At 39.0% G+C, this 23,863-nt stretch overlaps 1 protein-coding gene across 1 annotated transcript; it reads left to right on the top strand.

The window, feature by feature from the left end:
- The first annotated feature begins 2,083 nt into the window (after positions 1-2,083).
- Positions 2,084-21,362, top strand: TASL (TLR adaptor interacting with endolysosomal SLC15A4). Its single transcript, XM_008989108.4, has 3 exons — positions 2,084-2,208; positions 2,974-3,076; positions 19,026-21,362. The coding sequence occupies exon 3, from the start codon at positions 19,027-19,029 to the stop codon at positions 19,921-19,923; it is 897 nt and encodes a 298-aa protein (XP_008987356.1). The 5' UTR covers positions 2,084-2,208; positions 2,974-3,076; position 19,026; the 3' UTR covers positions 19,924-21,362.
- The last annotated feature ends 2,501 nt before the right edge of the window (positions 21,363-23,863 follow it).

The following is a 23,863-nucleotide window of genomic DNA, read 5'->3' as shown; positions in this document are numbered from 1 at the left end:
GCTAGTCTTGAAACCTTGACCTCAGGGGATTCGCCCACCTTGGCCTCTCAAAGTGCTGGGATTACAGGCATGAGCCACTGCACCTGGCCTGAAGGTCATTAATTAAAGTGAAATAAGCAAGGCACAGAAAGACAAACATTACATGTTCTCTCTTATTTGTGGGACCTAAAAATCAAAACAATGGAACTCATGGACATAGGGAGTAGAAGGATGGTTTCTAGAGGCTGGGAAAGGTAGTGGGGGGCTGGGGGGAGGTAGGGATGGTTAATGGGTACAAAAAATAGAAAGAATGAATAAGACTGAGTATTTAATAGCACAACAGGAGGACTGTAGTGAATAATACTTTATTTTACATTTTAGTATAACTAAAAGTATAATTGGATTGTTTGTAACAAGATAAATGCTTGAGGGGACAGGTACCTCATTTTTCATGATGTAATTATTATGCATCATATGAATGTATCAAAATATCTTATGTACTCCATAAATATATACACCTACTGTATACCCACAAACATTAAAATAAAAAATTTTTAAAGGAACTATTTTGTTATATAAGCATACGCACATATGTGTGTGTGTGTGTGTATTCTTTAAAACTACAAACTAGAACGTGAGTTCTTGCTAAACAACATATGTTAGAGATCTTTTCTTATTGTTAGACATAAAACCCCTCACTCTAACAACTGCATAGGACTTTTTTTTGACAGAGTCTTGTTCTGTCGCCCAGGCTAGAGTGCAGTGGCACGATCTCTGCTCACTGCAATGTCGGCTCACTGCAATCTCCACCTACTGGGTTCAACCGATTCTTATGCCTCAGCCTCTGAGTAGCTGGGATTACAGGTGCCTGCCACCACGCCCAGCTAATTCTTGTATTTTTAGTAGAAACAGTGTTTCACCATGTTAGCCAGGCTGATCTCGAACTCCTGACCTCAAGTGATCCACTTGCTTCAGCCTCCCAAAGTGCTGGGATTACAGGTGTGAGCCACCGTGCCCAGCCTGCATAGGATTTTAAGTGTGCATACATTCTCGTTTATTTGGCCAATATCTTATTTATGGATACAATTTTTTCTAGTCATTTACTTTCTCAAGCAATGCTGCAACAAGTACCTTTTCATGTAAGTCTTTGTGTACAAGTGCAAATATATAGCTTGGATACATTTATAAAAATAGAATTGTTGGGTCAAAGGGTATGAGTATTTGTATTTTATAAATACTGGGAAATTTCTCTCTAAGTATATATTTGCCATCTCATCAACAGTATTTGAGAGTGCTTGTTTCTTCACAACTTTGCCCACACAATGTATTATTGTTTTGACCTTTGGTAATTGGAGAGAGAAAACTTTTTTTCATTTACATGTTTAAAAATTATAGGTACCATTGAGAAATAATACTTCTTTTTTTTTTTTTTTTTTTTTTTGAGATGGAGTTTCACTCTTGTTACCCAGGCTGGAGTGCAATGGAGCGATCTTGGCTCACCACAACCTCCGCCTCCTGGGTTCAGGCAATTCTCATGCCTCAGCCTCCTGAGTAGCTGGGATTACAGGAACACGCCACCATGCCCAGTTAAGTTTTTGTATTTTTAGTAGAGATTGGGTTTCACCATGTTGACCAAGATGGTCTCGATCTCTTGACTTCGTGATCCACCCGCCTCGGCCTCCCAAAGTGCTGGGATTACAGGCGTGAGCCACTGTGCCCAGCCTGAGAAATAATACTTCTTAAAAATTATATATTAGTAATGAAACAGAATTTTCTAAAGTAATATCTGACATTGGCTCTCTTTGGGGCAAAGGATCCCAGATAATTTACTGTTCTATAAAGAAAATTTAATTCTGTTGCTAGGGTTCTTACAAAATATGTAACCATAAACTATTTTAATAAGAGACAGTTTCATAGATAGGTTTCATTTTTCAAAAAAAGGGGAAGAAACACCATTCTGTGGCTTGATGTGGCTTTGTCAGTTATTGCCTCTCCACTTCCCGGGACTTCCCACTGCCTCTTGAGCACAAATCAGACTTGAGCGAAAACAACTCTTTTTCCATGGGATCAGTTATAAAAAGAATGGCTTTGCAATGAGCAGCTTAGTCTCCTGGTCTCATCTGTGAAAGGCTTGTGAAAATTTCCGGAAAGAGCACTGGCTGGCTTGTTCGTCTCTCTGGTCAATTGCGGGGTTTCTGCCGGATCGAATGAGCAGATTGGTTAGTGAAGGTAAGAAAAAGAAGGCAAAGGGCCCTACAACTCTGCTATTATTTCTTGTCATTTGTCTTCCACGCTTTCTTAGCCCTTTATCACCAGAGGGCAGATTCATTCTTACGACATCTAAAATGCTTTTCTAGCTTACCATATCAGTGGCAAGTGGGAGTTTAAGCAATCATTAATGGAATCGAAAAAAAAAATCAAGCCCAATACTTCATTTTCTTACCTCTTTATGTCCACATTTTAACATTTCTAAAATACAAATTTTTTTTACCTACAGTTTCTAACTGGCCTGTTCAAATATTTATTGTATGATTTTTGCAGTCCTCTTTCACCGATTGCTACACTGGTTTAGCTTCTGCATTTTTAAAAGAAGGCCTAAAAACCTAAGTAGGATTTTGCAGGGACAACACAGCTCTTGAATTCAGTTATGGTGACGCAGTTTTAGAGATGAACACAATCACAGTCATTTCCAATTGGGTTTGACTCTCAATTATTCAGTTCAGCAAGCTTGTGATAGTGTTTTTCTGTGTGGCAGGATGTATTCAAAATGAATGCTATCTATAGTGAGGATGCTTTTCGACTTTCATCTGGGTGATTTGGGGAAAGCCTCCCTTTTGGTATTAAAGATAGCACGTGTACGGGTGGACTTTTGTTTGAATTATTTTTAGACTCACTCAAATATTCTTTGTCTTGTGCAAATGAATCTGTGCTTAAATATAGACCTGGTTGGGACAGAATATTTGTGTTGATATTTTTATAACTTTTCTTCCATAGGTCAGTGTGAGAGAATTGTTTCTGAGCTTGAGAAGCTTCTGGAGGATTGAGGAGTATTTGAAGTCTGTGTCAAACATCCGGGGAATTTTGGAGGTATTGAAAGGTAGTACACTCATTCTGTTATCTCAGAGCGAAGTGATGGTTGAAGTATTTATAACAAGTCGCTTAAACATTTACCATCACATATATAATAATTATTTCAGATACATAAGATGTTGTCTAGGCTCTTAATAAATATTATGCAATGGAAATATGCCTTCATTAACTAAATATGGTTATTTCCCCTCCCAATTTTTCTTTAGAACTAATGTTTCAAATCTATATAAAAATTGAAAGAATAGTACAACGAACATGCATTTTTCCATCATGTATGTTAATCAGTTGTATCATTTTGCTGCACTTACTTTCTCTCTTGCTTTGTCCTTCTCTGCCTGTCTCTTTCCATATATATATAATCACACACACATACACATATGCACAGTTTTATGCACAGTTTTTTTCCCTGAATGTGTTGAAAGTATGTTGCTGACTTTAGGACACATGTCACCCTAAATTCTTGAGCATGTGTCTCCTAAAAATAAGGGCAGTCTTCTGTAACACAATTACAACACCACAGAAACATAACATTGACACAATACTATTATCTAATATGAGACGCACATTCAAATTTTCCCAATTATCCACAAGTCCTTTAGAGCTTTTTTATTTTTTAATCCAGAATCCAATCAAGAATCTTGCATTGAATTTGCAGTTGTCATGCCTACAATTAAGAAAACAGTAATGATAATTGGCAAAATTAACATAATTAACAATTATAACACCAAGGAAATTTAATATCAACATAATACTACTATGATAGATTTCTTATTTTTTCAGTCCTCTCATTTTGCATCAAAATACATTGAAAGTAATTTAAAAAGTATCCATAAGGTTTAATTTTTCAATTTGTAATATATCAAGGAGTATGAAGAAAAATCCAAACTATGACAAAAATATATTTACTAATATTTCTGCATGGAAGTTCACATCTTCTGAAGTAAGAAAATTCACACTCCAGATAGTCTTTGGAAGTAGCCATTAACTTTGGTCATAAAGTCGAGGCAAAACCAAACACAAAATTATTTATTTACTTGGTAATATTAATATGAAGAAAAGAGGATTTTAATTAATGATTGTGTTAGCCATCAAGTTACACTTTCAGAAATTAATTTGTTAAGTAAGAACCACTTCATATTTGATAGAAGAATAGATAATCCCAAATTATATGATTCATAACAGAAATTGAAATATTATTGAGCAATATCTTAGAGCATTCATCAATCAATTCAATACAAGTTGAAATAATACGGAGATAACCTAAGGTATGTGAGTAAGTGATTATTTTCAGCTCTAAAGAACAGGTATTTTTAAAGATAAGAGTAAAGAAACTGCATATGCTATTTTATACAGGTAGGCCTTTCGTTTTAGATAAAGTTCTTGCATCATTCACTGAAAAAAAAAATAGAACATGTAATACAGATTTGGTTACATTATCATAATTAAATCATGTACAAAAAAATTCAGGTTTTTCAGTGATCATTTTTCAGCAGTTTATCTGCAAGGCCCCCAAATAAATAAGGTCTTAAAAAGTTTAGATTGGAATTATGGGATTTAGAATTTATATTATAGGGTAATATAATATAGAGGTGAAGAAACGAAATACAGGTTTTTGAGTTTTGAAGGTATTAAAAAATAACAAGTGACCTACATATAATCTTAAAGAGATAGTTCACTTTCTAATTTGAGGACAAACATAAATTGGCTCATTTAACTGGAAAATTAAAAAAATAATAATGTGCTAACAAATGTCAATGAAAATCTCAAGCGTTGTTGGTGAGAGAATAAATTGATCCAAGCTACTTGAAAGGAAATTTGGCAATAGCTTTGATACGGTAATTCTGCTGCTCCAAATCTGGCCTCTGGAAATACTCACAGAGGCAGCAATAATTACACATAGTGGAAAAGCAAGACAAACCTCAGTGCCCGTCAAGAGAAATGATTTACTAAACTAAGATGTGTCTTTAGATGTACTATTTCAAAACTGTTAAAAGTTATTTCTATATAAGCAGACATGTTGACAGGTAGAAAGCAGACTGCACCCCAGCGAGCTAGGTTCAAGATCTTCCATGAAACGGCAGATAACAGATGTTTTCTTGTCTATAATTCCAAGATGTTATAGCCCATGATGGTGGAAAGCAGTCCAATCCCATTGCCACCATTTGTGTGTGGCCACAAGAAATTTTTGCGTCCATCTCAATCCAGCCTCTTTGGGTGTCTTAGTTCGCACACCTCCAAAATGTTCTTCAAGAGGCAGGATCTGTTTTGCCTCATCATCCAAAATTCCCACACTCTCCACCAAGCCTCAATCTTGTTTTCCTTTTGCTCATGTCAATTTTTCCTTCTTTCCAAAGGCTATTCCAGTGATTTATCTTTTCTGTTTTATTAAAGTTTCATGCAATCCTGATGAACACGTTGAGGTAGGGGAGAGAAGAACCTAGAATATTTTTCTAATTCAGATACAAGGATTCTGAATAGATGGCCAAGGGTTCTGAAATGTTAACATATGAGATGAGACTTGAAGGTTATGGGTGGTGGACCAGAGGATGGACAGGGAACCAGAACTGTCAGGACAGAAGACAAAAATGCACAAATCCCTGGGCTAGGCATGGGCTCAGGTGAACTGGGAAGGGATCAGCATGACTGGGGTCCTGGGTCCTGTGGGGAACAGGCAGAGATGAGATTAGGAAGACAGACAAGGAGCACCAATCACAGGCCTATACTGTATGGACTTTATCCCTGAGGTGATGGGATCTGGTTTGTATTTAAACAGGGGATCTGTATTATTATTATTATTAGTTTTTGAGATGGAGTCTTGTTCTGTCACCCAGGCTGGAGTGCAGTGTTGTGATCATGGCTCACTGAACCTCTGCCTCCTGGATTCAAGCAATTCTCCTGTCTCAGCCTCCTGAGTAGCTGGGATTACAGGCTCATGCCACCACACCCAGCTAACTTTTGTATTTTTAGTAGAGACAAGGTTTCACCATATTGGTCAGGCTGGTCTCAAACATCTAACCTCAGGTGATCCACCCACCTCAGCCTCCCAAAGTGCTGGGATTACAGGCATGAGCTGCCACGTTCAGCCTGTAATATTAAATAACCCTGTGGAAGATGGTTGCAATATTAAAGATGAGGTGATGCCAGGCTATAGCAGAGGCATGGTTTAGGAAAATGTTCATATGGTTAGAATAAAAAACCAGAGAAGGCCGGGTATGGTGCCTCACGCCTATAATCCCAGAACTTTGGGAGGCCGAGAGGAGCAGATCACGAGGTCAGGAAATCGAGACCAGCCTGGCCAACATGGTGAAACCCTGTCTCTAGTAAAAATACAAAAGTTAGCTGGGCGTGGTGGTGCATGCCTGTAGTCCCAGCTACTAGGGAGGCTGAGGCAGGAGAATTACTTAAACTCAGGAGGCCAAGGTTGTAGTGAGCTGAGACTGTGCCACTGCACTCCAGCCTGGCGACAGAGCAAGACACCATCTCGAAACACACACACACACAACAAAAAAACCCAGAGGGTTTTTTTAAGACACCCAAAGAGGCTGGATTGAGATGGACGCAAAAATTTCTTGTGGCCACACACAAATGGTGGCAATGGGATTGGACTGCTTTCCACCATCATGGGCTATACAAAATCAATTGTATTCCTCGAAGATATATGAGCATTGATACAAAATTGGGACAAATTGGGGTGAGTGCTGGCTTTCCCCTGGAGCCTTTCTTTCTGCTCTTCATTGCACCTTCATTATTTTATTTGGCAAGTGCTGTTGTTACTACATGGAATCAGGGCTGATGCCCTTTTCCTGGAAGGACTAATTGCTTGTTATTATGACTGCACGATATTAACTGCTCACTGTACAATAGTGTGATATGTTCTAAGAACAGAACACATACTTTGGAGTTTATAAACTTGGGCTTGAATCTTGCCTGTACGTACTTAGTAGCTGTGTGACCTTGGAAGGGTATTTATCATATCTAAAACTCAGTTTTCTTATTTGGAAAATGTAGATTATGATAAAGAACAAAAAAATTTAAAGATTTTTTAAAGATATTATCATATCTAGATGATGAGAATACTTAATGTGCAGTGTTGTTGGCAGGTTAGAGGCTATGTCTGGAAAGCACGTGGCATACAGTTGTCATTATTATGATGCCTATTCCATTTATTGCATCTGCTTTTTGACTTAGGTTAAGGGTAGGCAAACCACAGCCCAGGACCATATTGGCCCCCTCCCTGTTTTTGTCAACTTTAGTAGGAGCACAGACACAGTCATTTGTTTGCATATTGTCTATGATTACTTTCCTGCTACGCTAACAGGGTTGCAACAGAGTTTCTATGACTTGCAAAGTCTAAAATGCTAACTCTCTGGCCCTGTATAAAAAAAGTTTGCTGATCCCTAACTTAGGTTTTTTAAATGTTTCCCCTTATAAAGTTCTTCTCTCTTTAGGTTTTCTCTTTGACTCCATGCTCGTGTTGTTTAGATGTAAATTAAAAGAATGTCCTTTGATCAGCATACTCAAAGGATACAAAAAATTATAGTTCTATAGAAGGGTTAAGTTCAAAAGATCTCTTGTACGGCATGGTGACCATAGTTGATGACATATCATATTCTTGAGAAATAATGAGAAACTGAATATATAAGTATTCTCACCACAAAAATAACTGTGAAGTAATATATATATTAATTAGATAGATTTTGCCATTTCACAATATATACACTTCAAAATATGTTATACATGAGAAATTCATATAGTTTTATCTGTCAATTTTTAAAAAATACATCGGAAAAAATGTGTCTGTGTGAAGAAGTGATGACAACGGCTTTCTGGAAAACTGTGTAAATGCTTGTCTAGAAAGAAGAACGTCCATTGCAGTTTCTTCTGAAAAGCAAGTAAATGATTTAACAAGGCACTGCACTTTAGCACATATTTCTAAGTTGAGAATTTGCACATAAGGTTAATTTTGGCATTCCCCTATCTGGTAATGATTAATGTGGGCTAAATTTGCCTAGAACATCTCCTCTGCAAATGTTCTCAGGTGTCTTTTCCTTCACACTTAGCCGATCAGACAGAATTTTATACATTATATATGTATAAATTATATTTAAAAATATATAATATATATAGCTTTACATATGTATAGCTTTATTTAGTTAGCTTCTCTAAGATGAGAAACAAGAATTCAAGTGAAAAATATCATTGAACAATTGAAGTCATCCATTGGGTAAAATTTTGGTGTCTCAGATGAAATCAAGTCTAACAAATATGTTAATATTTGTTTGAAGTGTACCTTTTATATTCCTTTGAAGAGATCAAGTGATATTAGAATTTCAAAAATAATGAAAATTATTAAGAAAAATGCCAACAAGCAGTCAAAATAAACCCAATTAACATTTCTTGATTTCTCTAGTGTAAAATTTTAGGATATTGTGATGTGCAATGCTGTTTTTATTCTAGCGGTGCGGCCCAATCTCTGCTCACTGCAACCTCTGCTGCCCATGTTCCAGTGATTCTCCTGCTTCAGCCTACTGAGTAGCTGGGATTACAAGCACTTGCCACCACGCCCAGATAATTTTTTGTATTTTTAGTAAAGAGGGGTTTTCACCATGTTGACCAGGCTGGTCTCGAACTCCTGACCTCAGGTGATCTGCCCGCCTTGGCCTCCCAAAGTGTTGAGATTACAGGCGTGAGCCACCACATCCTGCTTAATGCCCTTGCCTCCCCCCCTCCTTTTTTTTTTTTGAGATGGAGTTTGGCTCTTGTTGCCCAGGCTGGAGTGCAATGGTGCGATCTTGGCTCACCACAATCTCAGCCTCCCGGGTTCAAGCAATTCTCCTGCCTCAGCCTCTCAAGTAGCTGAGAACATAGGCATGCGCCACCAGGCCCGGCTAATTTTGAATTTTTAGTAAAAACAGGGTTTCTCCATATAGGTCAGTCTGGTTTCAAACTCCTGACCTCAGGTGATCTGCCTGCCTCGGCCTCTGAAACTGCTGGGATTATAGGCGTCAGCTACTGCCTCCGGCCTTGAATGGGCCCTTTTAAGTGCATTAAAGTGGAAGATGAATTGAAACAAAGGGCCCAAACTAGGAAATTAAAGTAACTATGAATATTAAGTGTGTTAATGTATGTGTTTTTATTTATAAGTTTTATGCATTATTTCTCTGCATAGCTTTGGAAAGGTCTTTTTAAAAGCCTCCTTAGTGTTCTCTCTGCTGCCCTCTGCTGCTAATTTTCAGAAATTAATTTCGATTCTGATTAATGCTTAATTCTTCATAATCTCATTCAAGTTTAAAGTTTGATGGTACTCTAGACATAATTTAATCCCACATTCTCAATTTACAGATGAGAAGTTGAGTCTCTGAGAGGTTAAGAACATGAACTTGGGCTCTGTTTCCTGACTGCTGGCGATTTTGGACCCATTACTCAATTTTGTCATCTGTAAAACGAGCATAATAACGAGTTTTTGTGATGATCAATTAATTTAGTACACAAAAAGCACTTAGAACATTATCTGGGTTGTAGCTAATACTATGTTAGTGATTTTACAGATTTGGCAATAACTAAACTAAAACCACTGCTAGTGACAAAATCAGAGCTAGAACTCTGTTCTCTTAAATACTAGTGCATGCTCTCTGTCTCTCTCTCTCTCTTTCTCTCTCTCTCTCCTTCTCTCTCTCTTCATACATATATGTGTGCATGTGTGTTTACGGACACACACATATATATTTTATAAAATATATACAATTCTCCATGATTTGTTAAGTGTGAAGGAAAAGACACCAGAAGACATTTGCAGATAAGATGTTCTAGGTAATATATACACCACATATATATATCGCCTGAATGAGTATAAAATTAAATTTTACCTTTGAATGTAGATTTTTAAAATGTGACTGGTTTAATGCATTCAAAGCTCTTGTAGTCTTTACAAAGAAAGCCCTTGCTGCTGCTCCTACCTCCTTGTACTGTTCCAGGTGGGCTCCTAACAGAAGTAGTTCCAAACACTAGAAAGCTCCTTGAGCCCCCAGTACAAGGTCCTACTGCCTGCAAGTGGAAGGTGACCTTAGTGGGACTTTAAGTAACTTCTCTAATGGGCTCCCTACCTGAATCTCCAATGGACAATTACACACTTGCACCCAGACAGTCTGTCTCTTGTCAGGCTCAAGAATTGCTAAGCTAAACCCATTGCTTCCTTCCCAGCTCCTCCTCCCCATCTTCCCATTTTGGTCAATGATGGTGCCATTTCCCCTGCATACCCACACTCAGAATTACTTTTGGCTCCTCTCTCTCCTTTACTTCCATGTCTGGGAGTCTTGCTCTCTCAAATTCATTCTTTCTCTTTCTTTTCTCCTACCTCCTTCCTGCCTCCTCTCCTGGTGATCTCAGGCTGGGATGAATCCAGCAGCCTCCTAACTTGGGTCCTTAACACCAGTCTCACTCTGCTGAAATAAATTTTGCACTTTACTGCTATATTACATGATGCATTGAATCAACTTCTTTACCTGCCAGAATGTTGTATTGTCAATAGGATAAATCAAATATACTCAGTCTTGCATGTCCCAACTTACCTCCCTGACCTGAACTTATCTCCCACTCCTCCCTCCCAGGAATCTTCTCCTTTTGCTGGGGACGTGTCCATCTAGAAACCAGGATGTACTTTCTGCTTTTCCATCATTGGATCCACCACTTTACTGGTCTATCTTGGGCCCTACACATCAGAATGATGGGGTTCTCACTCTGCCGGAATTAAGATACCAACAAACCTCTCAGTTGACAACAAATAGGAAAAGGGCCCCATTACTGTACTCAAAATAAAATTCTAGGCCCTTTTCCTTCATTGTTATGAAGGAGTGTGGAGATTATCTGGAGTACTTATAAACCTCATCCGCATACAATGAAAGACTTCCTTAGGGCTGGTTGTTTAATATGAAGAGAAATAAGATAAATAGTGGGAGACTTGGGGTATGTCTGAATTGGGATAAGGGGTCCTAAAGGAGGATTTGGCAAACTGGGGCATTTCAAGAAAGGCTCTTAGGTTAGCATGACACTGACAAACAATGCTTGTACCCCACCTACATTGGTGTCTGTTACTGATCCATATGAAATTGACAACACAAATCTCTTCACATGTGCTGCCCTTCTCTCTCTGTCTGCGTTTTCCCTCTTCTCATTGCCCATCTGAATCCTTTCTGTCTGTAGGGCCTAAGAAATATTAACCTTTCACACAGTAATGTCTCTCTTCTTCACCCTCAGAATATGCATTATCTTTAACCACAAACAGCTGCGCAGGAAATGCCATCTCCTTTCCCCTCACTCCCTTAGTTACTATTTATTTATTTATTTTAAGGCAGAGTCTCGCTCTGTCACCCAGGCTGGAGTGCACGATCTTGACTCACTGCAACCTCTGCCTCCCCAGTTCGGGTGATTCTCCTGCCTCATCCTCCTGAGTAATTGGTATTACAGGCGCCTGCCACCACGCCCGGCTAATTTTCATGTTCTTTAGTAGAGATGGGGTTTCACCATGTTGGCCAGGCTGGTCTTGAACTCTTGACCTCAGGTGATCCACCCACCTTGGACTACCAAAGTGCTGGGATTACAGGTGTGAGCCACCGCACCTGGCCCTTAGTTACTTTAAAATATTTAGCTTTTATTTTAATTAAAAATTTAATCACAGTTATACTTGCACATAATTTGGGTCAAATAATTCTGAGAAGTTTGTTATGAAAAACTGCCATCCTTGCTACCTTTTCCAGAAGCAACTACTTTCATCTCCCTTAACTAATTAGTTGGTATTTGCCATCATTTCTTTAAATAGCATGCTTGTGTTGCAACTTTTGGATTTTTCAGTTTGAGGCATTATTTCTTGACTTGTCATCATGAGGAGGAGGATTTAGCTCTCCTTTCTCCCCTGGCTCCACTAAGTATATACAACCCTGTCCCTTTCCTCTCACTATATGGAGTGGGTGCCTAGTGTGGACTCACAGGCAAATGCCTAGGATGATTTTTATTGGTATCACGGTACGGCATGTGATAAAATAGTATGTTATGCGTACATAACGCTCTGCTATATATGATAAAATATTTTATCTCTGTTTACTGACTTTATGGTCACCCTGTGGTTATATTTTAAGTTGAGTTAGCTCCATTTTCAGTGCTTTATATTATCATGACTATACGAAAGCTATTTATAACTCAGCCACGTAGTAGACCACCTTTTTTCTTTTTTTGAGACAGGGTCTCCCTCTGTTGCCCAGGTTGGAGTACAGTGGCACAATCACAGCTCACTGCTGCCTTGAACTTCTGGGCTTAAGCCATCCTTCCACCTCAGCCTCCCAAGTAGCTAGGCCCACTACGCCTGTCTAATTTTTAAATTTGTTGTAGAGATAGGATCTCTCTGTATTGCCCAGGCTGGTCTCAAACTCCTTGGGTCAAGTGATCCTCCCGCTTCAGCCTCCCGAAGTGCTTGGATTGCAGGCATGAGCCACTGTCCCTGGCTTTACTGCTACACAACTTTTAAAATTATGATTTGAGGTTATAATTGTCTAGATCTGTGATGTCTATATGGCAGCTACTAGCCAAATGTGGCTATTTAAATTAAATTAGATTTAAATCAAATTAAAATTTCAGTCACACTAGCCACATTTTAAGCAGCTATTGGCTATCATTTGGAAAGCACAAATACCGTACATTTTTGTCACTTCAAGAAGTTCTATTGGATTGCACCTTTGTCACCTCAGAGATGACCTAAGAGAATGCACAATTAAAATGAAACTATCTTTACGATTTTTCTTTGAACAATTCACACAGGCATTCTAGACTTCTCCAAATAGAGGCATTTAAAAAACTTAAAAAAAATTCTATATCATCCTTGTTTCAAAATAATGAATCAAACAAAAAGTCTCAAATAAGTATTCTAGTCCCATTTCATTACCAAACATCTAACAGTTTATGCTCTGGCTTTACCTTTTTTTTTTTTTTGAGACAGAGTATCACTCTGCCACCCAGGATGGAGTGCAGTGGCGAGATCTCCGCTCACTGCAACCTCCAAATCCTGGGTTCAAACGATTCTCCTGCCTCAGCCTTCTGAGTAGCTGGGATTACAGGCATGTGCCACCACGCCCAGCTCATTTTTGTATTTTTAGTAGAGATGGGGTTTCACTATGTTGGTCAGGCTGGTCTCGAACTCCTGACCTCAGGTGATCTGCCCACCTCGGTTTCCCAGAGCGCTGGGATTACAGGCTTGAGCCACTGTGCCTGGCCTGGTTTACCATCTTTTGATAGCTCCTTTCTGACATCCCTTGAAAGGAACGCAGAAACAAATTACTCAGATGTTACTTTAGTATGCAAAAAATAACTGTCACAGTATGATATGACAGCAATCAACCAATGAACTTTAAATTGCAATTATAGGCCGGGTGCAGTGGCTCACACCTATAATCTCAGGACTTTGGGAGACCAAGGCAGGCAGATCACTTGAGGTCGGGAGTTCAAGACCATCCTGGCTAACATGGTGAAACCTCGTCTCTACTAAAAATACAAAAATTAGCTGGGAGTGGTGGTGCACATCTGTGGTCCCAGCTACTTGGGAGGCTCAGGCATGAGAATCACTTGAACCCACGAGGTGGAGGTTGCAGTGAGGCAAGATCACACCACTTCATTCCAGCCTGGGTGAAAGAGTGAGACTGTCTCAAACAAACAAACAAACGAACAAACAAAAAAACAAAAGAAAAACAAAACTGCAATTATAATTAGCAGTCTTTATTATTTAAACATTTTACAATGTCACGTTCACTATTTTGTCTTTGCTGTCCCATAGAGTAGTCATGTGGCAATTAAAATTAATTAAAAATAAATTAAATTAAACATTGAGTTGCCTTAGCCATATTACAAGTGCCCAATAACCACAAGTGGCTATTGGCTGCCATTTTGGACAACACAGATATGGACCATTACATCATCCCGGAAAGCTCTGTTGGACAGTGCTGGTCTAGATTTTTCATGTGCTTAGCTTTTCTAATTTATCCCCAAAGTTTGTAGCCAATTATATAAATTGTATTTCATGATGGTCAGACCTTTTCAGTTGTCTTCAATTTTATCTTTAGCTTCAGGAGCCTTCTGATCTGTTCTAATCAGCCTGGTTGCCTTTTAAGCCTGTTACATATGCAGCTTTCATCCTGGAATGTCTTTTTACTGTTGTCATGGATAGGTCTCCTATTCACAACTCCCGGGGCCTAAGACAAAAGATGAGGAGCCTCAGTCTTCAGCCCTTCTGTCTTCTTTTCCAAGTCCTGGCTACCCTTTACATTCAGCCCATACACCTAAGCTCTGTCTACAGCTCTAGCTAAAAACCACCTCTTCATCATCTTTTAGTTCTAGGGGTGTGTGCATGTTCAGTCCCCCTAAGTCTGCCCTAATCATGATGGATCTGTGGAATAGCCTGTGCAGGCTCTGTAACTGGGTCTGAAATCTGACCAGGGAATTGTGAGGTCCTGAATACCAGGAGTGTGAGTTAGAAGGCAGCAGTATTGAGGCTGGGTGGCCTCCCATCATGTTGGACTCTGGAACTCCTTTCCCTGTTGCAAGAGGTGCAACTGAAGGATGGCCATAGTGGGACCCTTTACAATTGCAGAATTCAGAACAAGGGCTCGGGCTATTCGAGTTTAAGGGCTGTTTGTTTCTCTCCTCTTCCTATGTTCTTTGCCCCCATTTTATCGTTTTACTTACTCCTTTCAGTGGGGCACATATTCTATTGACTTTCTGAGAAAGGTGCCTGGAAATTCAGTTATTTGAAACTTATAACCTAAAAGTATCTTTATTATATCCTCATAATTGATAACTCGGTCATAAAATCTAGGTTGAAAATTACTAGTAGAATGAAAATTCTAAATTTGTAGACATTTTTTCATTGTCTTATGGTTTCTTATGTGACTCTTGAGAAGTCTGAAGATTCTGGTTCTTGGTCTTTTTTTGTGACTTTTTTTCATTCTAGAAGCTTATAGGAACTTCTTTTTGTCCAAAGTGTTCTATCATTTCGCATTCATGAAAGGAGGTATAGGTCTATTTTCACTGACTAATTTGATAACTTATGTCCTTCCATTCTGGGAAATATTCTTAAATTGTGTCTTTGAACTTTTCCCCTATTTTTTCTGGTCTCTCTTTCTGAACATCCTATTATTCAGATAATAGATCTCCTGGACTGGTCCTCTGTAATTTTTTTTCCATCTTGTAATTTTGTTCTACTTTCAAAATAATAATTTGCCTTAACTTTTTAAGAATATTGATGATAGAATCTGCCAACTTCTTCACCCTGCTCTAAGTTTGTTTCCCCCAAATGACTATTTTGGTCTTTCTTATATCAGACCTTTCCTGAGATGTTTAAGAATTCTACTCATATTTAAGGATAAAGATTCTTAAAAATCTCAATAAGCTCTGTTAATTATGGGCTTAAATAAAGGATGATCTGGTTGCCTGTTGAGTTGGGGAACCTCTAATGTCAGTTTCTCTTCTTCTCAGACAAGTCAGATTCACCAAAACATTCTTCCCAATATCCTGCCTAGAAGGTGAATACTCTTCTTGTCAGCATTCTTGGAGCTGAGTTAAGGGGAAAGAGGTCATGGATCTCAGCAAAAATATGCATATGTTTGGTTAATTGATCTATTATCAATTCAGTAATTCTACCCTCAGCTGCTATTCCCTACTCCAGAGACCCTCTGTTTCACTCTTCAGAGACTACATTTCAAGTTTTTCTTGGGAGTTAAGGATGGAGAATGTCACCTGGCTGCATGGCCAGGTATGAAAGATGATTTGGGTTTCTGGCCGCCCTTTAAATAGACTTTCAGTCTTTCTTACTTCAGATATATCCCCTTTACTCTCACTCCAAAAAAGTATGTGGTACTAGCAGTTCCTCAACATATAGAGGAATTGAAATCAGATTGGCTCTTGGCTTTTCCCATGTGTATTAGTCTGTTCTCATGTTGCTGTAAAGAACTGCCTGAGACTGGGTAATTTATAAAGGAAAGAGGTTTAATTGACTCAGTTCCACAGGGCTGAGGAGGCCTCAGGAAACACAATCACGGTGGTAAGGCAACTCCTCACAGGGCAGCATGACGACAGAATGAGTGCCCAGAGAAGGGGAAAACCCCTTATAAAACCATTGGATCTCGTGAGAACTAACTCACTATCATGAGAACAGGACGAGGGAGTCACATCATGATTCAATTATCTCCACCTGGCCCCTCCAATGACACGTGGGAACTACAATTCAAGATGGGCTTTAGGTGGGGACACAGCCAAACCATATCGCCATGGCTCTTGTAAGATTCAGTTTTCTCAGGTCTCCTAAGTCACTAAATCCTCAATCTCCTGCTTCCTTGTTATTGTGCTGGTTTCTTCTCCTGTTCTTTTGTGTGTGTGTGTGTATTCTATCTTTTGAAAAACGATTTACTGTTTTGGTGAAGTTTGGAAAGGAAGAAAAAAATACATGCATGTGCCTATTCTGCTATCTTTCCTAGGGATCCTTGCTTTCTTCAATCTCAATTGGATATCTTTTTTGAGCTCACGTTCATTCTCCAGAGTGGTGGGAAAGTACTCACTGTCAATCAGGATTTCCTCAGTCACTTCAGGGCTCCCTCCTCCTTGGATGTGCCTCTAAGTTTTAGATTGTTTATATAAAACCATAGGGTCAGCTGAAGATGGGAGTGGGTGGGGGATATCTTTGGTTGTCATCATGCAGCCATAATGGTATCCATGGCAACTTATCATTCATCTGCTCCCTGGTTTGTAGTCTATGGGGATCATGTCTGTAATCTTTCCATCTCAACTCTGGGTCTTCTCCAGGATTTCGGGCTCTCAGCAGCATGCTGATGAGTAGACTTAATGAGGCAGCCTCATGCCGGCCTGCCCAGGTGATCCACGTGGCTCTCTCTCCATCTGCTCCTGCACCATGCTGGGCATGAGATAATTTTGCAAACTTGTCTACTCTTGGCTCCCAAATTTCTCTGGAGACATACTTTTTCTCTCCAAGGAGGACTCAGTCTACTTAAGTTTATGATTAGTGCATAAATATTATGCCTTAAGTCCTTCAGGATTTTAGATTCTGAGGTGTAAAAGCTCAGGTTATGGTTTCTCAAAAGTCATTTCTCTCAAACGATTATTTCTGCCAGGAATTTCTAAAGCCCATATAGATACTCAAAAGTGAAATGATCATTTTTGCTCCGATTTTCTACCATGATATTCTGAGGCCTTGAAGGTGGAATGCTCCAGCTACAGCTTGGGTGGAGGTAGGGTGTTGAGGGAGGGGAAGTAACTGCATCCTTATTAGGTGTTTATGATAGACTCTTTATCTGTTTCTTATCTTTCCATGTAGGTAAGTTTGGCCTTTTCACCTAGATATTAGGTTTGAGGGCAGAACTTCACATAGATTTTTAAGGAAAGGGCAACTTTTAAAAATTTTATTTTTATAAGTGTGTTCAGTATACAGTAATTACTTCATGGTTTGTTGAAGACCTTTAGCTTAGTATCTTTATGGTACATAACTGTGCCCGGAATGTAGTAAACATTAAAAAAAATGAGATTTGCTAGATAAACCAGGAATAGTTCCAAAAGTGAAAATAAACATTTACAACCTTACCCTTATACAATTTTTTTTAAAAAAAGGGAAACATTTTATTTACCTGGGAAACAATAATTACATGAATGTAAAAGAGATGTTAAAAAAATTTAAAAGGACCTTTATGTATTGTCCTTTTAAATAATCTTCCTTTTCTTATTTGACGTTTCAATTTCAGGCTCAAGTTGACAGGTCTGTTTCAGACGCCCAGCTCCTGAGGCCCAAGAGGACCAGTTTTCCTTGCTGTTGGCTCATGCCCCAGTGCCAGGAATGCCAGTGTGTTCTGTTTTTAGAAACTGCAGCTGCTGGTTTCTAGCCTGTTCTAGCCACTCCAGACCAGTAACAATTGCTGGGGGTGGGGATGGGGAGGCAGATGTAGGGAAAGTCCATGGTCAGGAAAGCTCCTTGGTAACTAAGAGGTAAGCACATCAGTTAGATACAGAGACATTTTCAGGATGTATTCTGAGAAGGGGGAGGGAGAGAGAAATAAATTCATTCTGGGATACAAAGGCAGGGTAGGCTTTGTGGTTCTTTATGATGTGTTGAGCATGAATTAATTTCATACCATGTAATTGTTGAAAATTCTTCAGCACAAATTAACAAATATCTTTTGAATCTCAGTAGAAATGCCAATAACTGTGTTAGCTCCCAGGGACCCAATACAAATCAAGTAAGACACAGCACTTGTTTTCAGTAGAATTTGCCACAAATTTTCTCATTGGTTTGCTCATAAGTCACCAGCCATGATTCTCTCCAATTTGCAACTTTTAGATCACTGTTCATTTCCTATAGGGCAGAATGTAAATGCTTTTGCCTGACGGCCAAGGCTCTTCACAATCCAATTTCAGCTGATTTTCCCAATGCCTTCTGCTTGTGCTCTGCTTCTTTGTATGTGGTGAATAGGTCATGCCACCATATTCTCTTATAACTCTGTTCCTATGGCTGTAACTCCTAAGTTACTCTTTAGCATTCAGCTGAAATGTCACCTTCCTTATGACACATCCTGTGACTTCTTCCCCTTTGCCCCAGGCTAACTTAGGGACCTCCCCCATACTTCATTTGCACCTATCACTATTATATTCCTCAGTGATATAATATTGGAATTGTTTGTATCTTTATTTTTTTCCTACAGTGGGAAACTTCCTGAAGGATGAAACTGTGTCCTTTTCATTTTTATATCCTTAGCACATGCCATGCTCCTGGTACACAGTAGGCACAGAATTAGTAAGAGCTTGGTGAATAAATGAAGTAAATTTATTCATTGTTCTTATTTTTGATATATCAAGTGCCAACTTCTAAAATTTCAATGTTCTTTTTCTCCATTCTTACTCATTGATTCTCCTTCCAGAATGCTGTCAGAAGGGTATCTCAGTGGACTTGAGTACTGGAATGACATCCACTGGAGTCATGCCTCTTATAATGAGCAGGTGGCTGAGGAAAAGGAAGAGGAATCAAATTCTGTTGCTACTCTTTCCTATTCCTCTGTGGATGAAACAGAAGTCAGAAGTCTCTACGTGAGCTGCAAATCATCTGGCAAGTTTATCTCTTCAGTGCATTCAAGAGAGAGCCAACATAGCAGAAGTCAGAGAGTCACAGTGCTGCAGACAAACTCCAATCCTGTGTTTGAAAGCCCAAACTTGGCTGCAGTTGAAATATGCAGAGATGCCAGCAGAGAGACCTACTTGGTTCCATCTTCTTGCAAAAGCATTTGCAAGAATTACAATGACTTACATATTGCAGGGGGCCAGGTGATGGCCATTAATTCAGTGACAACAGATTTTCCCTCTGAGAGCAGTTTTGAACATGGCCCTTTGCTGAAGTCCTCTGAGATTCCTTTACCCATGGAGGATTCCATTTCTATGCAGCCCAGTGACTTTCCCCAAAAACCTATCCAGCGGTACTCATCCTACTGGAGAATAACAAGCATCAAAGAGAAAAGCAGCTTGCAAATGCAGAAGCCTATTTCTAATGCTGTACTGAATGAGTACCTGGAGGAGAAGGTTGAGGAGTTATATAAACAGTACATTATGGACACCGTGTTTCATGACAGTTCTCCTACCCAGATTCTGGCGTCTGAACTCATCATGACAAGTGTAGACCAAATCAGTCTTCAAGTGTCTAGAGAGAAGAACCTAGAGACCTCAAAAGCCAGAGATATAGTCTTTGGCCGTCTATTGCAAATGATGTCAACTGAAATCAGCACTCCTAGTCTCCGTATTTCTCAGTATAGCAATGTAAATCCATAGAGAGGATGCTTCCATTACTGTCTCTCATCTACTTAAACATGAAGCAACACTTTATTCACTTATTCTGAGGGTGTGCCGGAGAGAGTGGTGAAGGGGAGTTAAGGGCTAGAGAAGTAAAGGTTAGCTGGAAGTCATGTGTGAATCATGGGGGAATCTCATAATATTACACTTGATGAAGGAATATGGTAAGAGGAGCCATAAGGAATGATTTCAAAGAGAGGTATGTACAGCAAGGAAGCAAAAATAGAAATGGTCAAGAAAGAAAAGGTGAATTCATTTGAAGAAATACAGGAATTGAAAAAAAAGACAACCAAATGAGATGAAACCAAAAAGCCAAAAGGTTTCAGGGTAAAGAGCTAAGAACATGTTTGTTACCCAAATAAATTCCTCAAACTTGCTTCTTTTTGAGGGAAATGTACTGTAGAAAGCTGCTATATTTGGGTAGAAAGACAGGACCAAACAGTTTTCAAAATATTTGTTTATATCTCCTTTGTCTATTCTGTATCAGATCCTTTAAAGGTATGATCTTTGTAAATATTAAAACTGTGAGAAATTATAATTGTGTTTTTATTTTTGAATGGTTACTTAGTTACAGACACAGCCACGAAACAGCCGCTCAAATCTCCTACTTCTGTTTCCTGGTAGAAATGAAGTTGTCTAAATTAAAAACACCACATAGCACTAAACCATTTAGTGTTATTTTGCTGGGTATGATTTTCTTGGTATTAGGCTTCAAAAGAAATTATGAGGCCAGGCTCATGCCTGTAATCCCAGCACTCTGGGAGGTTCAGGCAGGTGGATCACCTGATGTCAAGAGTTCAAGACCAGCCTGGCCAACGTGGTAAAACCCCATCTCTACTAAAAATACAAAAATCAGCAGGGTATGGTGGCAGGCACCTGTAATCCCAGCTACCCGGGAGGCTGAGTCAGAAGAATCGCTTGAACCTGTGAGGCAGAGGTTGCAGTGAGCCGAGATCATGTCATTGTACTCCAGTCTAGGTGACAAGAGTGAAACTTTGTCTCAAAGGAAAGAAAGAAAAGAAATTACGAATCTTATTGTTTCCCTTTTGTTCCGCTTCCTTTTCTACATGCCCTCCTGACCTGGAGCCAGGAAGGGGTCTTCCATATCCTTGGAACAAGGTTACAAGCCGTAGGGTCCCATGATATCAAATTCTGTAAACTCATTCACTAGAATAGTAGCTTCCTGAGGGCTTCACTGCTCTGCATCACATCTTTCCTCTGGCTCAGGGGTTGGCAAACTATGGCCCATTGGCTGGATCTAGCCTGCTGCCTGTTTTTGAACTCCCACAGGCAAAGAATGGTTTTTCCAACTTTCAAATGGTTGGAAAAAAACACAAAAGCAAAATAGTAACGGTATTTTGTAATGTGTGAAAATTATATACAATTCAAATTCAGTGTTCGTAAAATAAAGTTTTATTGGAACATAGCAGTGTCCCTTTATTTATGTGTTGTCTCTGGCTGCTTTCACACTAGAATGGTAGAGATGAATAGAAGTGATAGAGAATATGGTTCACCAAAGCCTAAAACCCTTACTGCCTGGCCCTTGACAGAAGTTTGCCAACCCTACCTAATAGAAGTGTGTTGTCCATGTAGTGGTTGCTTGGCTTAATTCAGGTTCGCTAGAGAGGTGGACTCTGAGATGGAAATTGGTGAGTAAGTTCCTTGAGGAGTGGTCTTGGTAACAACGTCTGTGATGGAGTGAAGGAAGCAGAAGAGATTTCCACAGAGGCCTTCGTCCATTTCACAGGGAGCCCTGGAGCTAGAGTGACCCTTCAAAATGGATACAAATGTAAACAAGAGGGTCAGCTTTTATACTCCAGCATCTACCAGGAGCAGGGTGTAACCTTAGCCAAGACAGTTCAGTGGAGGGCGATCCCCAAAGTAGGAATCAACTGTGTCTTCGGCAGCCAGATTCCAAGCAGCTACTGAGGGAATGAGCTCCTCACCCCAAAAGAGCAATCTGGATGGAGCAATCCCCTACATTTCACAGTATTTGTAGAGTGAATGAATATATATATATATTTGGATATATGTTTTTTCACAATTTATACTGTTGTGTAAGGAAATATGGTTTTGAAATAATTATTTGGAAATGTGTTTCACTGTTTTAAATCTATCACAATAACTGCAATGTATTAATTGCTTGCTTTGTGTCTAGCACCATGTTAAGAATTTTACATGAATTATCTTACATGATTCTTACAGTAACCTTATGAGGGGGAATGTCTATTATTATCCCCATTTTATGGATAAGCCAGCTGGGCTCAAGAGAATTAAATAATTTGTCCAAGGGCACACAGTAGATAGTGGAACTGGATTTGAGTTCAGTTCCATTTAACTCGAAAGTGTTGGTTCTTAACCACTATCACCTGCTGTTTCTGTTCATCACTCTATTTGTCTCATTAAAGATTTTTTCTGCTCCAAGTGGAGTCAACTCATTAATCTCTTATGTTATCTCATCTTTTCTTTTTAGTGTTTTGCTTGATATACTATTTATTTGTATATCCCCTGCCCAGAACATGAGCTTTGATTTATCCACATGCTTTTCCACACCCCAAACGTTACTTGCACATAGTAGGCAATGATTTCATATTTGTTAAACGTATGAATACATTTTGGTCATGTTGGCTACTGCATTTGGTGGTTGAAGTAAAAGACTATCAATATCAAAATCAGATAATTCTGACTAGAAAAAAAGTGCTATTGAGGTTTTCTCGAGGCATAAACTAATGGAATAAATGAGCTTAATTTATTATAGCAGGTTAGTAAATAGTATAATAGAATGTATGGTTACTTTCCTTTGCTTCCCAAGAAATAATTTGTTACAAAGTAGACTGGTTCATTTTTTTTCAATGAATATTTCTTTGAAGTTGTGTTTTTATTTTGTTTTTTTTTTTTTTATTTTTGGGTTGGAGCACTGTGTATTAAGCATATGGAGGGAAAACATATGTGTGTGTACACACATGGGAGTAGGCCTCTGCTCTCTGAAAACTTACCATATTGTCAGGGAGACCTGAAAGATAACTAAGGAACAAGTAACAAAGCCATTTATTAGGTAAGAACCTGGCAAAGTGACACAAACAGGAATAAGATGATCAAGTATTACAATTCTAGTGAGTGCTGAAAAGGAGACAAGGTAGGGAGTTCTAGACAGTGGGAGAGCCCAATGTAGGAAAAGCTTCCAAGGGGGAAGTGTTGGTTTTAATAACTTTTGAAGAACAAGATAGGATCTAAGAAAACGGATAAAAGTGTTCAGGCAGAAGTATGAGAGGGTCTAGTGCAACTGGAAACTGCAAGTTGATGGCTGTAACTGGAGCTGAATGAATGCATGAATAGGCAGGATATTCGTTTTTTAAATTGCTATTGTAACAAATTAATCGACTTTAGTGGCTTAAGACAATAAAAATGTCCCATGAATATGCAGTCTACAAAACTCAGATTACAGGAAACGAGTGTCAATTTTTTCAACAGGTAAATTGTAAATAAAAGAAAGATATGAAGGGGATAGTTGTAGACTTAAAAAGACTTAAAAGGCATATCAACTTATTTCTAAATGAGCAAGACTGAATTAGAATGTTTAGGGATGACGCACATTTGGGTGAAAATGCCGTCAAGAAAGACAAGGACGTGATTACTTTGTAAGTCACAATGGTTACTTTTGATGGGAAGAGGGGACTGTGGTTAGGGTGGGGCGTATGGAGTGATTCTGCAGTGTCTGGCAAATTTCTATTTTTTTAAAATTTGAATCAGGATCCAATAATGTTCATATATTGCCATTGGTTAACATGTTTCTGTATCTTTTAACCTACAGGTTAAAACTTCATCCTGATTTCTTTGTTTTCCTTACAGTTATTTGTGAAGAAAGTTGGTCATTTTACTTGTTCTACAGTTTTCTAGATTTTGCTGATGGTATTCCCAT

The sequence above is a fragment of the Callithrix jacchus genome, chromosome X, assembly GCF_049354715.1.
Source record: "Callithrix jacchus isolate 240 chromosome X, calJac240_pri, whole genome shotgun sequence".
Taxonomy (NCBI): Eukaryota; Metazoa; Chordata; class Mammalia; order Primates; family Cebidae; genus Callithrix; species Callithrix jacchus.
Note: the sequence above shows the minus strand (reverse complement) of the source record. Positions and strands in the feature narration are given on the sequence as shown.